General features: G+C 53.6%; 1 protein-coding gene across 3 annotated transcripts in view; it reads right to left on the bottom strand.

The window, feature by feature from the left end:
* SH2D3C (SH2 domain containing 3C) overlaps positions 1-14,615 on the bottom strand; it is a 40,835-nt gene extending 26,220 nt beyond the window's left edge. Inside the window, exons 1-2 of one of the 3 annotated variants that reach the window (XM_026457169.2) lie at positions 14,442-14,615; positions 10,273-10,750 (exon numbers count right to left, since the gene is read on the bottom strand). In XM_026457169.2, coding sequence (XP_026312954.1) covers positions 10,273-10,750; positions 14,442-14,478 — 515 coding nt within the window. In that variant the 5' untranslated portion in view covers positions 14,479-14,615. Of the gene's footprint in view, positions 1-2,328; positions 2,801-10,272; positions 10,751-14,441 lie in introns of those variants that run through there. The other 2 variants (XM_026457171.1, XM_026457170.1) reach the window with 2 other exon arrangements.
* Between the last annotated feature and the right edge of the window lie 718 nt (positions 14,616-15,333).

The raw sequence follows: 15,333 nt of genomic DNA, 5'->3' as shown, positions 1-15,333 counted from the left end.
CTTCATATTTTTTTTAAAAAAAGGAAGCCAAGATAAAAAATAAAATTGTGGGTTCCCCCAATCCTAAGGCCAAAAGCTCCTCCTCCTTGAGATGCTATCTTATAGCCCTCCCTATTCTAACATTCTAGGGTTCTTCATCACTAATCTTCTCTCCTAGAAAGCCCTAGCTAGTATCTAACCACAGTCCCTCAAACTACAGCCCAGCAACAGTAGGCTTTTGGGCTCTCTCTGTCCAGCAGCAGTGGAGTGAGGTAGAGTAGGGACCCCTCCCCCATTCACCTCCACCCACTCTTCCCGGGTGAGGCATCCCATCCCAACATTTCCTGCTATTCAGGCCCGGAAATCCTCCCACTGCTGGGAACAGATTGGCCAGGACACTGGATCAACCCAGCGCTTCCTCCTGCTTCCTGTACTTCCCCTCGGGCTCTGGAACAGGGGTAGAGCCTTGGAGACAGGGTGCCTGCACAAGAGATCAGGCCTGACTAGGGTGGCCAGAGCCTATAGGGGTGCTCAGGGCAGAGGCCCAGGTCAGGGAAGCTGAGGCTCTGGGGCCACTCTTCCACCCCATGGCCTCACCATAGGGTGGCGCTACAACACTCTGACATGTCCAAGACACAATGACCATGCCCAGTTACAATCTGCTACCATCACTTGCCTGGACTACCACCACCACCTCCCCCTGGCCTCCTTGCCTCCATCTGTGTCCCTGCAACCTATTCTCCCCGCACAGCAGCCACAGCAGTCCTGTTCAAATGCAAGTCAGATCACAGCTTTCCTCTGCTCCAACCCACTTGCATGGCCCCCAGCTTCACTTACAGTAAGAGCCAAGGTCTTGCAAACAGCCTTGCACACTGACCTCATGGCCCACGACATTCCTCCCCACCTGTGCTGCTCTATCTCCCCCACCCCACCTCAGGGTCTTTGCACTTCCTATTCCCGCTGCCTGGAATATTTTCCTCCAGACATTCCCTGGGTTCCCTCCCTCCTGCTCTTGGTGGTGGTGGTGGTTGTTGTTGAGATGGAGTCTCACTCCATCGCCCAGGCTGGAGTGCAGTGGTGCGATCTTGGCTGACTGCAACCTCCGCCTCCCCTGTCCAAGCAATTCTCCTGCCTCAGCCTCCCAAGTAGGTGGGATTACAGGTGACCACCACCACGCCGGGCTAATTTTTTGTGTTTTTAGCAGAGATGGGGTTTCGCCATGTTGGCCAGGTTGGTCTTGAACTCCTGATCTCAGGTGATCTGCCTGCCTCAGCCTCCCCAAAAGTGCTGGGATTACAGGCATGAGCCACCGTGCCTGGCCCTTCAGTTCTTTTTTTTTTTGAGACAGAGTCTCGCTCTATTGTTTAGGCTGGGATGCAGTGGTGAGATCATGGCCACCATAGCCTCGACCTCCTGGCTGGGTGATCCTCCCATCTCAGCCTCCCAAAGTGCTGGGATTACAGGTGTGAGCGACCACACCCAGCCCCTCCTTCAGTTCTTCACTAAAATGTCCCCTTTTCAGCAAGGCCTTCTGGCCACCCTTTCTGAAAGTGTGATCTTCCCCAACTCCTACATTCCCTTCCCTGCTTAATTTTGCCCTGACCCCTCATCTGACTTAGCACGCATTTCCTCTCCTGTAGGGACTAGCTCCTCTCACTAGAATGCCAGCCCCACAAGGACAAGGGTTTATGTTTCTGTCTAGACAATGTCAGGAACCATCAGGAACTTAGTAAATACATTTTTTTGAATGAATGAATGAATGAGTGAATGAGTGTCACAGCAGCCCCCTGCAGCCCTGAGGACAAAGTCTAGTCCTCCTGGCTGGGCCATCTGTGACTCCAAAGAGCTCCACCCCCTGCAGCCTCAGGGCCTTTGTATGTGCTGTTTCCTCTGCCTGGAATGTTCTCTCTCCTTTTTGGCTAGGGTTGGTCACTCCTACGCAGCCTTCAGAGTTCAGTTTGCTTGGGGATTTCTAGAAAACTCTCCCTCCCATTGTAATGATCAAATCCCGGAATCAAAGCATCCATTTTTAAAACTCAGCTCCACTAATTAATTTATTTATTCCTCATTTTACAAACCTAAAAGAGACTTCTCCTGCCGTATTAGTGGTGAAATCAATTAATAAATAATAGTGACAATTGAGCTAAATCAGTGTCATTAATCATCAGCATTAATTATTTAAATAACCAACCCCTTTCACTGCCTGTATTAACTGATTTGTTCTGATAACTGATACCACTTACTGCATACATTAGCTTAATTAATTGGATTAATGAGCAGTAATTAAAGCCCATTATGCTTCTTTTCCCCCAATGCATTTAAACGTAGAAGTTTAAATCTAAGCTTTACCTTCAGAGCCTTCATCCTGGGCCAGAAGGAAGGGTGACGTTCCCCCAGAGGTCCTGTAGGAGAAGGGGTGGGGAGAGGCTGCTGTCCTGCCCCACCCTGGCCCTCTTTCATGATGGTGGCCTGGTCCTCTGCAGAGGCCTGTGTGCTGTCTGTCCCTGTCTGTTCCCTTGGGCCTTGAGGCCTGGACATATGGAAACCTCAAGTGGAAACCTCCCCAAGCTCTGCCACCTGCCTCTCAGCTTTTCCCCTGCCCCCAATCCCTGGCTCCCTGCCCTCCCTCTCTGAAGCTCAGCTTCCTCATCTGTAAAGTGGGCACAGTAGAACTATCTCCCCAGAAGGGCATGAGAAGGGGGGGTGCAAGTTCCCTGGCCCATGTGGGGCTCCTCTTGCTGCCCCAGCCTCTATCCACGAAGATCAGCCACCCTCCCACCCTGCCCCTCCTGGGGGGGCTGAAGTTGCTTTCCTCCCTTTTTTTTTTTTTTTTTTTTGAGATGGAGTCTTGCTCTGTTGCCCAGGAGTGCAGTGTCATGATCTCGGCTCACTGCAACTTCCGCCTCCCGGGTTCAAGTGATTCTCTTGCCTCAGCCTCCTAAGTAGCTGGGACTACAGGTGCGTGCCACCATGCCCGGCCAGTTTTTGTATTTTTAGTAGAGATGGGGTTTCACCACGTTGGCCAGGCTCGTCTTGAACTCCTGGCCTCAGGTGATCCACCTGCCTTGGCCTCCCAAAGGGCTGGGTTTACGGGCGTGAGCCCTGTGCCCAGCCTCTTTCCTTCCTTCATGCCCATCTTCACTCCTTCCTTCATGCCCATCTTCACTGTTGCAGAGAAGCAACAGGCACCTGCCTGCTCTGAGCTTCTCAGTCCTTAAAGACCCTGGGCAAAGAGAGCTAGGTGGAAAGCCCCATCTCGCCCAGGATACTAGCCACGGGGCCTGTGGGATTCCCTGCCGGGATGATTCTTGGCTTTAGCCCTGCCCTACTCCCCAAGATGGGCCACTATTGTGTCCAGCACATCCTGCTCCCTCTCCACCGTCTAGAGCCCTCAGTCTTCCTGAAAGGGCTGGGGTGTCCAGCAGGAGCTCAGGACGGGCGACAGCCCTGTGAGGAGAAGGCCATTCTTCCCAGGGCGGAGCTGAGGATGCTGGGCCCTGAGAGCTGCCACCCGAGTCTCAAAACCTGCCAAAGAGAGCGAAAACAAAAGGCATCTACTGAGCGCTAGCGGCTGATGGACTGCCTGTGATCTCAAAGCCCCATTTTACAGCGGAGAAAACTGAAGCTTGTAACTTGACCCAGGGCATGCAGCTGCTCAGACTAGAACCAGTTGGCCTGATGTCTAATTCTCTGCTCTGTTCCTTACATGGGTGGACCCCCCCCCCCCCCAGATATTGGGAGCCACTTCTGGGTGGAGAGGAGGAGAAGCTAGACAGGGAAGGCAAAGAAACAGACAAACAAAAAAACATTTCAACCAGAGCCCAGAACCAAAGTCAGGAAGAGGAAATGGGGTGGAGCCTGAGCGGGCCCTCAGCTGGGAGGTAGGAAGTGGCGTGGCTCTGGGCAAGTCCCTCTCATCGGGCCTCAGTTTCCCCTTCCACAGCATGAGTAGCTCCTGTTTACTGGTACTTACTTGGGCCAAGCCCAGAATAAATGCTTTACCTGACATATCCTATCCTCACAGTGACTCTATGAAGCAGCTGCTGTCATTGTCCCCAATTTACTGATGGGGAAACTAAGGCTCAGAGAGGAAAAGGGACTTGCTCAAGGTCACACAGTCAGTGGGCCTCTGAGCTACTGCTGTACCTGACCCCTATCCTCCCCAGCCCTCACCCCCACACAGGTCCAGCAGCCTGCAACAGGGTCCCCTGAGGGTTTGGGGGGATGTGGATCCAGCTAGGGGTCGGGGGAACAGCCCATCCTTCCCAAACCAGCCCAGTTCCCACAGCCCAAGGCGTCCGGGGGTCTCAAGGACTGTGAGAAAGTCTCCACAGGAAATGAGAGCCAGGAGCAGCTGGGCCCCTTCGGAAGACAAGGACCAGCCTCCCAGAGCCTGAAGAGGCTGCACAGACGGGGCCCACCACGACCCCCTCCCCTGGTGGGTAATCGCTACCAGATGCCTGGCAGCTGACGTCACCCTGCAGGGCCGAGAGGGTCGTGGGACTCTGGGGAGAGTTGGGAATTCTTGGACCAGAATCAACATTCCAAAAGGAAATGGGTGGGGGGTGGGGGAGTATCCTGGCCTGTTTTCAGTGCCTGGCACCAGGTCTGTGGCAGGGGCAACACCGGGTACCCCTGGTTCTCAAGTCTCCATTTCCTTCCAAACAGCCCCTTGGGAGTGAGCTTGGATCTCTGGGTGGGAGGCAAAGGACACTCAGATGAGGCACTAAAAAGCGACACAGAACAGCAATCAGATTATCCTAAAAGTTCAAGGCTGCCACAAGCTATGATTGAGCCACTGCACTCCAGCCTAGGCAACAGAATGAGACCCTGTCTCAAAAAAATATCAAACATAGAAAAGATCCTCCTAAAAAGAGGTCTTTTAAAAACATAAGTCACAGCAGGGCCTGTCGCTGTTCAAGGCCAGCAATGGCTCCCGTTTTGCTCAGAGCCAAAGCCAGGTCCTCGCTGGGCCTTTCCAGGCCCTATGTTATCTGTGCCCATTTCCATCCCAGCCTCCCAGACCACCCCTCCCTGTCTTCCCCACCTTGCTCTGCCCCAGCCACACTGGTCTCTGCTGTTCCCCAAACATGCCACCTCAGGGCCTTTATACCTGCTGTTCCCTCGGCCTGGTGTGCCCCTTCCCAGACACCAAGAGGGTCTGTCCTTCGTCTCCTTTGTTCAGACATCACTTCCTCACTGAACCTTTCTTTCCCGCTAACCTTCTTAAATTGGCACCGCCAGGCACTCCCTGCTTTCGTCAACCAATTCTAGAGCTGATTTTAAATTTTCTCGGTAAGTCCTTTCTCTTCTAGTCGACCACAGAACTCATTTATCTTGTCTATCATCTGTCTCCCCTGCCCTGGAATGGGGACTCCATGAGGGCAGGGTTTTGTCTGCCATGCTCACTGCTATCTCCCAGAACCTAGAACAGTGTCTGAGGCATAGCTGTACCTCAGTCAACATGAAAATGAGTATCATTCCAACTCAACTAACTGCATCACCTCAAGCAAGTTATTAGCCTCACAAAAATCTCAATGTCTTCATCTGCAAAATAGGTTCCTTTCCAGGAGGTCATGGGAAGTCATTTGAAATAATGGTAGAAAAAGCTGGCTGGGCGCGGTGGCTCACGCCTGTAATCCTAACATTTTGGGAGGCCAAGGCGGGCGGATCACCTGAGGTCAGGAGTTCGAGATCAGCCTGACCAACATGGAGAAACTCCGTCTCTACTAAAAATACAAAAAAAAAAAAAAATTAGCCAGGCGTGGTGGCACATGCCTGTAATCCTAGCTACTCGGGAGGCTGAGGCAGGAGAAATGCTTGAACCCAGGAGGCGGAGGTTGCGGAGAGCCGAGATCACGCCATTGCACTCCAGCCTGGACAACAAGAGTGAAACTCCATCTCAAAAAAATAAATAAATAAATAAATAAATAAATAAAAGAAAAGAAAAGAAAAAGCTTTGAGATTTTTACTTGCAGGAGGGGAAATGTGACCTAGTGGTTAAGAGCATGGGCTTAGGAGCTAGTCAGGCCTGGGATCAAACAGTCAGGCCTGACACCCAATTTCTCTGTGACTCCAGGAGAGTCCCTTCCCCTCTCTGAGCCTCAGTCTCCTCTCTGGCAAAATGGAGCAAGTAGAGGCTCCCACCTCACAGGCCCCATGAGCTAGACAACACCTGTCAGGTGCTCGCTTGTTGTCAGCTGGTGATCACGCCTGGTAGGACCCTCGCCTGACAATTCCAGTGTGAGTGGGCATGGGGTAGGAAGTGCTGGGCTTCTTGTCCCTCTCCAGGCTTCTGCTTCCTCCTCTGTAAGATGGACTGAGGAGCGAGGGTGCCTCTCTGGGACCTGCAGAAGACTGAGGGTCCTTGGGAGGTAGGAGGCAGGCTAGGCTGATGCTTTCCTTGTTTTTGAGGGGGGAGCTAAAGGTCCCTCCTCCCTCCTTCCTCTTCATCCCCATGATCTCAGCAGGGAACAGGACACCAGGAAACCCCTGCAGCCTCACCTTTTCCCCTTCCTTCCTCCTGCTCCAGGTGCACCCTGCCTCCCCAGGGGTGGGGGAGGGACACTGTCTCCCCAGCTTAGGCCTGGGATGGCCTCCTCTAGACACTCAGGAACAGGGCCCCCGAACTTGCTCACTGGCAATTCCCTAATGTCCTCCTCCCCAAACTGGATGGATCCTCAGAGACCATCTCAGGCCCATCTGAACTACTGGGGACACTGAGGACCAGAGTGGGGCAGGGCTAGTCTGAGATCTCACGGACCAGGCTGCTCCCCCAACTCCAGGGCACAGGGCTGAGGTTCAGGGACTTCTGGAAGGAATGTTCAACCGTGAGCCACCAGTGCAGATGGAGCACTGGGTCCCGGGGCACCAGAAGGGGGCTCAATCTGGTCCGCTAACCCCATCCTCCTCGGGACACTCTAGATGCTGGAGGGGAAGAGTCTCTCCATTTCCTTGGTCAGCTCCTGGCTAAGCATGATGCCAGAAGCACTGCTAGGCCCACCAGAGCTCTGTCCACAGAGCAAGAAGGCTTGGGCTGGGTCCTGCACTTGCCATTCTCAACGTTTCTCACGACCACCATTCTCAGCGGCCCTAGCCCTGCTGGAGAGGGATGTGTTGCCCAGGTGTTAAGCATGGGCCAGGAAGCTGGGATTAAACCCTGATTCTGACGCTCACCGGCTGTGTCAAACTCGGCAGGCAAGTCTTTCTTTCCTCATCTATAAAATGGGGGTGATAATAGTACTTCTCTCCTGGAGCTGTTGTGTAGAGTAGATAAGTAGATGCCTGACCTGCGGTGATAAAATTACACCCAAAGAAAGCTGGCTTAGAAAAGTCCCTGATGCTAACCCCACCCCCAAATTTGTCAGTTGCCCCAGGGGTGCAGATTTCCTCCTTCGACCTCTCCTGCTCCCCGCTGGCCCTCCTCAGGCCCAGCTCGGTCACTCACCCTGGGGACCCCAGCGCGGGGCACCTTCGGCCCACAGCAGTCATGCTTCCCCCGCTGTCGCCGCCTGCAGCACGGGCACCTCCTAAGCCCAGCGGCTCCCGCCTTTCTCAGGCCAGGGGGCTGCGGAGTTCAGTGCCGGATTCCGGGGGCGGAGACTGACCTGTAGACCACGCCCCCAGACACGCCCTTGCGCTCCTTGCCTGGCCCCGCTCCACCGCCTACTTCACAGGCAGAGAAGGACGCTCCCCGCCTCGGACACCGCTCTCCGCCTCCGGTCTCGCTCCGCCTCCGGTCTCGCTCCGCCCCCTCCCCATCAGTCCGTGTTGGACAGGCCGCGCCCCCTAGCACACCCCTCCGCCTCGCCCGCCAGGCTCGGAAGCTCGCTTCCCCAACAGCTCTCCGCGCAGCCTGGGTTAGGCCACGCCCCCATACACGCCCTCAACTCCGCCTCACCTCGCCCCACCCCGCCCCGCCCCGCTCCCGCGAAACTCGGCTTCCCTGAGTGGGAGGGGCCAGGCTCCTGGTGCAGTCTCATACCTTGGGGTGCCTTAGAACGCCCCAGGACCCATCATCAAGCCCTCTCCCCTACATACAATCTTGGTCCTCTACTCCCGAATGAGGGCAAATGTAGGAGGGGATGGCAGAAGGCAGCCAGGAATGGTGGAAAAACATGAGTTCTATTAATCGTAAATATAGCGTTCCCATTTACTGAGTGCAGCATGCCAGCCACTGTGTTGAAATTTTACAGGTATGTTATTCTTGAATCCTCACCACAACCCGACCAGGTAGGTGCTATTGTTATGTCCATTTATCAGATGAGAAACTGAGGCTCCAAGAGAAGAGCAGATTTGTCCACTCATGCAGCCAGTAAGAGGCAGAATCTGGACTGGATTCACTCTACCCCTTTACATGGTCCTCTTCGCTGATCAGGGGTCTAGGCAATTACAGCTCAGAGACAGAGGCTGTGCTTGGTGTCTCAGGAAGAAGCTGCTCAAGACAGTTACCAGAAAAAGAAAGAAAGAAAGAAAGGTCCCACAACTGGCCCTACAATTACTTTTGCTCAGCTGGCTTTTGATTTTTTTTGTTTTTTTTGAGTTGGAGTCTCGCTCTATCACCCAGGCTGGAGTGCAATGGCGCGATCTTGGCTCACTGCAACCTCTGCCTCCCAGGTTCAAGCAATTATCCTGCCTCAGCTTCCCGAGTAGCTGGGATTACAGGTGCACGCCATCACGCCTGGCTAATTTTTGTATTTTTAGTAGAGATAGGGTTACACCATGTTGGTCGGGCTGGTCTGTTTGGCCAGGCTGGTCTCAAACTCCTGACCTCGTAATCCGCCTACCTCGGCCATCCAAAGTGTTGGGATTCCAGGCGTGAGCCACTGCGCCCGGCCAGCTGACTTTTTTTCTTTATTTCGACAGGCACATGTGACTGGTGTGGTTGATACAAAGGTTCTAAGGATTGAAAAGTTGGGGACGCCTTTGGCTGGGATTGAGGGGTCTCCCGGGATGTGAAAAACATGGCCCTAGGGTTGAGAAGGTGGTGAGTCCAATGTGGTACATAAGTGTGCAGCCTCTGGAGGCAAGCAGATTCTGTTCAAATCCCAGCTCTGTGTAACCTTGGTTGAGTCTCAGTTTCCCAATCTGTAAATGGGGCTAATAATTGAATCTTTTTTTTTTTTTTTTTCGAGAGTGAGTCTTGCTCTGTTGCCCAGTCTGGAGCACAGTGGCATGATCTCGGCTCACTGCAACCTCCACCTCCCGAGTTCAAGCAATTCTCATGCCTCCACCTCCCTAGTAACTGGGATTATAGGCACATGCCACCACACCCTGCTAGTTTTTGTATTTTTAGTAGAGATGGGGTTTCGCCATGTTGGCCAGGCTGGTCTCAAACTCCTAGCCTCTCAAAATACTGGGATTACAGGCATGAGCCACCGCACCCAGCCTTAATGACTGAATCTTCTACTGAGTTTTCAGGGAGATATTTGTTCTGATACCCAATAAAAATGCTTACTAAATGAGAGCTATTGTCCTATTATCACAATTTGTATTTTTGCATGAACTCAACTCACCCTATAACCAAACTAACAAATGGTTTTCTAGACTAGGTGGAGGTATTGTCCAGCAGAACTAATGGTGACGATTTGGGTGAGGGGGTTCAGGGCAGGGGTCTAGTGACTGGGTTTAGGATCCATCCAGCAGCTGAGGGCCCATGCTAGAGGCTGACTGGGGCTTTGGAGGCAGGGGAGTCTCGGTTCACATGCTGGCTTTGTCATTAGCAAATGTGCACCCTGACTGAGGCAGATGACATCATTATGTGAATCTCAGCTTCCTCATCTGTCCTATGGAAACAGTAACAGTCTCACCTTGCCAGTTTTATTTTGCTAATTACTAGTAAAGGGTTTATCACAGTGCCTGGTCTACAGTAAGCACCCGGTCAATGTGTAGGTTTTTTCTTTTTAACCCAGATGTGTACTGGGTTTAAAAGAAGCCCAGGCGCAGTGGCTCATGCCTGTAATCCCAGCACGTTGGGAGGCCAAGGCAGGCAGATCACCTGAGGTCAGGAGTTCAAGGCCAGCCTGGCCAACATGGTGAAACCTTGTCTCTACTAAAAATACAAAAATTAGCCAGGCGTGGTGGCAGGTGCCTGTAGTCCCAGCTACTCAGGGGGCTGAGGCAGGAGAATCATTTGAACCTGGGAGGCAGAGGTTGCGGTGAGCCAAGATCATACCACTGCACTCCAGCCTGAGAGACAGAGCAACACTCTGTGTCAAAAAAAAGAAAAGAAAAGAAAAGAAAAGAAAAACAGAAGCCATCCCTGTAGGTCCCAGCAAGTCCCTGGGCACCTACCTTTCTGAGTGCACGTCCCTGGGAGGTCTCTCCTCTTCTGTGTCTCCTGTGGGGACCTCAGACTTTCTGATGGGGTCTACCTCCACTGCTGAACAGTTGGGTTCCATTGCTGGGATGTCCTCTAGAGGGCCATTGGCCTTCACCATCACCTCCTTGGCTGCCTCCAAGCTTGGGGGGTCGGGTACACCTCGGGGTACAAGGTTGGGCTTGGGACCCACTTCCTGGGCCTGCTGGACAGCCTGTGAGTTCTGTGCTTTCTTGATGCTGGGGCGAGGCATGGTGCCCATGTGGCTGTACATGTCACTGGAGCGGGCATAGGCTGGAGGACTCTTGGGCACTGTCACCATGTCATCCTGCGTGGCTTCAAAGGTGTCAGGCTCCAAATGGGACTGCCTACTGATGGGAGCTAAGGATCGTCTCAGAGTGAAGGACCGAGGGAGGTTGGAGAGACTCCCAAAGCCCTTGAACTTGAAGAACTCTAGCAGAGGGGAAGGGAAGGAAAAGAAGGAAATGACAATGTCAACATCAGTAATAATAATGAACAATTCCTGCAGTTTCACTTGGTGAGGGGCTAAAGAGGGCTGGGGGCTTCCTGGATACCCCTTCTAATTGTTAACACAGCCCTGGAAGTGGTATAAGATGGGAGCTTTGGGATCACATAGTCCTGGACTTGAATTCCTGCTCTTTCACATCCTAGCTGTGTGACCTTAGGCAAGTCACTTGACCTCTCTAAGCTGAGCCTCATTCTCCACATCAGTAAAATAGAGATTCCAACACCTACCTCCTAGGGCAATGTGAGAATTAAAGAAAAGCTTAGGCCAGGCATGGTGGCTCACGCCTGTAATCCCAGCACTTTGGGAGGCTGATGCGGGTGGATCACCTGAGGTCAGGAGTTCGAGACTAGTCTGGACAACATAGCAAGACCCTGTCTCTACAAAAAATAAAAAAGTAAGGCTGGGTGCTGTGGTTCACACCTGTGATCTCAGCACTTTGGGAGGCTGAGGCGGGTGGATCACCTGAGGTCAGGAGTTTGAGACCAGCCCGGTCAGCATGGTGAAAACCTGTCTGTACTAAAAATACAAAAGTTAGCCAGGCATGGTGGTACATGTCTGTAATTCCGGCTACTTGGGAGGCTGAGGCAGGATAATTGCCTGAACCCTGGAGGTGGAGGGTGCAGTGAGCCGAGATTGCACCACTGCACTCCAGCCTGGGCGACAACACTGAGACTCCATCTCTAAATAAATAAATAAATAAATAAAGCTAGCTGGATGTGCTGGTGTGTGCCTGTAATCCCAGCTAGTTGGGAGGCTGAGGCAGGAGGATGGCTTGAGCCCAGAAGTTCAAGGTTGCTGTGCACTATGATGGCACCACTGCACTCCAGTCTGGGCAACAGAGCAAGAACCTGTCTCTAATAGTAATAATTATTTATTTATTTATTATTTTTTCTTTTGAGACAGGGTCTCGCTCTGTCACCCAGGCTGGAGTGCCCTGGTGCAATCTCGGCTCACTGCAACCTCCGCTTCCTGGGTTAAAGCGATTCTCCTGCCTCAGCCTCCCAAGTAGCTGGGATTACAGGCACGTGCCACCACGCCCAGCTGATTTTTGTACTTTTAGTAGAGACAGGGTTTCACCATGTTGGCCAGGCTGGTCTCAAACTCCTGACCTCAAGGGATCCACCCGCCTCAGCCTCCCAAAGTGTTGGGATTACAGGGGTGAGCCACCATGCCCGGCCACTGATAATAATAATTTTTAAATTTCTGAAAATGATTCTGCATCTGCCAAACATGTGCTGCATGAATTCTCAGCATAACTCGGTGACACAGTTTAATTCCCATTTTCCAGATGTGAAAATTGAGATTCAGAGCAGTGTAATGAACTGAGGTCATGCTGCTGGTAGGTGGAGCAGGTATGCGTGTTTTGTGCTCATGTAGGGGGTCGGGGGGTGTTCCAGCCAGCCTCTGTGCACCTGGGGTGGGGGTGGAATGAGGTGGGGGTTGTTGCGAGCCTGAGGGTCGCACTCTCTGTGGTTCTTGCCTTCCTGTCAGCTGAGCCCAACTCCAGACTCAAGAGGAACAGCTGGGGTGATACCATCTCCTGGTTTCCACAGGGGTACATGTGAGTTCCCTACCCCTGCCCTCAGCTGTGGGACTGTCCCTTCTCACAGCCACCACCAACTGACTTCCCCATAGCCCCCAGATGAGAAAATGTGGCATTTTCCACATCCTCAGCATCCTCCACCTCCTCGGCTCCTCGCACCCGCGCTGGGATGCAGGTAGGATGCCCCCAGTTGACAAAAGAGGAAACTGAGGTCCAGGGATGGGGAGGGACACCCCCAGGGTCACACAGCAAGGCCGCGGCTGAGCCTGGACACAGGCCAAGGGCTCGGCACAGCTGGGTCAGTGTTCAGGGGTTTGCTTCCCAGCCCTGCTGGCCCCATTTGGTTATTGCCTTGGTCTCCCGAGAAACGTGATCGCAAATGTGGCCGCTCTGCCCTTCCGCTGCATGCGGTGGGGGTAGAAATTGCATCAGTGGCCAGAGGGAGGACCCCCAACCACCTTCTTTCTCAGCATCACTGGTTTTGCCTCCTGGGCACCAGGTGTTTGGAGGAGATAGTGGGGGCCAGGAGGGAAACTGAGGCCAGAGTCCAGGGTCTGGGATTAGGCCCTGCTCAATAGCCAGTGTGACCTCAGGCAAGTCTCTGGGCCTCAGCATTGCCATCTGGGAAATGCAGTCATAATCGCTGCCCTTTACACCACCTGTCCCCCACCCTGGTGGGGTCAGATCAAAGCAATCAGGAGACAGAAAAAGTTTGCTGGGACTGGGAAGGACAGACACAGGCAAACAGAGCAGTGGGCCAGTGTGGCCCCTCACCCTGGAGCCTGGTTCTAGTAGCTCTGGGCTCTTTCCCTACCCAAATGTCAGCTCCCAGCCTCACTGCTGTTGGGAATGTGGGACAGCATCCCAGGACACCCCCATCCCCCTGCCACCCCAGTAACTCCCCACCTGGGATTCCATGACACCCCCATCCCCCTGCGCCCCAGTAACTCCCCACCTGGGATTCCATGACACCCCATCCCCCTGCACCCCAGTAACTCCCCACCTGGGATTCCATGACACCCCCATCCGCCTGCACCCCAGTAACTCCCCACCTGGGATCCCATGTGAGCCCAGGCCTGTGGATGGGGGATGGAGTGTGCGAAGGCCTCCCCTGCCCAGCTGCGAGGTCAGAGACAGCCAGAGACACAGTGGACTGCAGAGATCGAGAGACACGGTGGGGAGACAAAGAGACAGAGACAAGAGAAGCACAGAGATGGAGAATGAAGTCAATGAGTCAGAGAGAGAGAGAGAGATGCGGGGCCAGAATGACAGCCAGAAAGCCACGGGGACGCCCAGAAGCAGAGATGTCTGCAGAGAGACAGTGATGGACAAAGAGAAAGAGAAACAAGGCTGGAAACAGGAGGATGGCTTGAGCCCAGGAGATCGAGACCAGCCTGGGCAACAAAGTGAGACCCCACCCCGGACTCTACAAAAAAAAAACAAAAAAATCAATTTTATTGCTTACTTTTTTTTTTATATTTACTTATTTTTTGAGATGCAGTCTTGCTGTGTTGCCCAGGTTGGAGTGCAGTGGTGCAATCTCACTGCAATCTCCACCTCCCAGGTTCAAGCGTTTCTTCTGCCTCAACCTCTTGAGTAGCTGGGATTACAGGCGCTTGCCACCACACCCGGCTAATTTTTTGTATTTTTAGTAGAGATGGGTTTCACCACATTGGCCAGGCCGGTCTCGAACTCCTGACCTCAGGTGATCCCCCGGCCTCGGCCTCCCAAAGTGCTGGGATTAGAGGCGTGAGCCACCACTGCACCCAGCCAAAAAAAAAAAAAAGTTAAATTGTGCCTGGAGTCCTAACTACTTGCCTAGCTACTTAAGAGGCTGAGGTGGGAGGATCACTTGAGCCTGGGAGGTCAAGACTTCAGTGAGCCGAGATTTGTGCCACTGCACCCCAGCCTGGGTGACAGAGACACTGGCGTCCAAAGGTGAAAAACAAAAAAAGAAAAACAGTGAGAGAGAGAGAAACGGAAATGAAGACAGTGATGAAGAAACAGATGCAGAGAGAGGCCCAGAGGACAGCCAGGGATGGAGGACAGTGAAGACGGCACCCCGCACTCACTGAACTTTTTGCTGGTCTTCTTGGTCCCCTCTGTCATCTTGGCAAGTTGTGTGAAGCCCTTGGCCAGCTTGAGAGTGGCCGCTCAAGGCTCTGGACATCAAAGTTGAGGTGCCTCTCCCACCTCCCCTTCCCCTTTCTCTCACTCGCTTCCTCTGTGTATTTTTAAACCAGTGAAACTCCCACAGCTCCACCCTCCCCACCCTCTCCGCAGGGGGCGGGGGCTGGGGCCTCTCCTAGCCCCAGCCCCTGTGGGCCGCCTCCTTGGCCTCAGCAGCAGGGGCAGGGGGCAGACCGCAAGCCCATGGGACCTGGAAGGTCTAAGGAACAGGCCACAGGCTCTGGGAACAGAGCCCAGTGGGCTGGGGGCCGCTGGGGACCTGCCAACAGCTGTCAGGGGGCCTAGCTGTCAGGGGGCCTGGCCGTCGGGGCTGGGAAGGTGAGGGGAGTCAGGCCTGTGTGCAGGGCAGTTGCTTCTCAGCCTCTGTACCCAGGAGAGGGACTGGCAGCCGCAGATTGGAGAGTGCTGTGATCAGGCCTGTGGACTCTGGGCCACCCAGACCCAAGTTCCACTCTTGGCTGGCCATTTTGCCATGGTGTGATGTCCTCCCTGTGAACCGGGGGTACTTGCAGTGCTCACTTCACCAGCTTTAGCCGTTGGTGTAGGGCCTGGCACAGAATCGGTGCCTACCAAAGCAGAGTCACCGCTTTCCAAGCTATCAGGGAGATGTCATCATGTGTCCACTGTACCCACTGGACAGAGATGGTGAAACCGAGGCACAGAGAGGCAGAGGGATTCCCCCAGGTAACACAGCTGGTTGCTGGCCCAGACTGGGTCACAACTCTCCCTTCTAGGCCCCTTAACCCATGGGCTGGTGCCTTTCCACACTACAAA

The sequence above is a fragment of the Piliocolobus tephrosceles genome, chromosome 14 (genome assembly GCF_002776525.5).
Source record: "Piliocolobus tephrosceles isolate RC106 chromosome 14, ASM277652v3, whole genome shotgun sequence".
In the NCBI taxonomy this organism is placed as follows: Eukaryota; Metazoa; Chordata; class Mammalia; order Primates; family Cercopithecidae; genus Piliocolobus; species Piliocolobus tephrosceles.
Note: the sequence above shows the minus strand (reverse complement) of the source record. Positions and strands in the feature narration are given on the sequence as shown.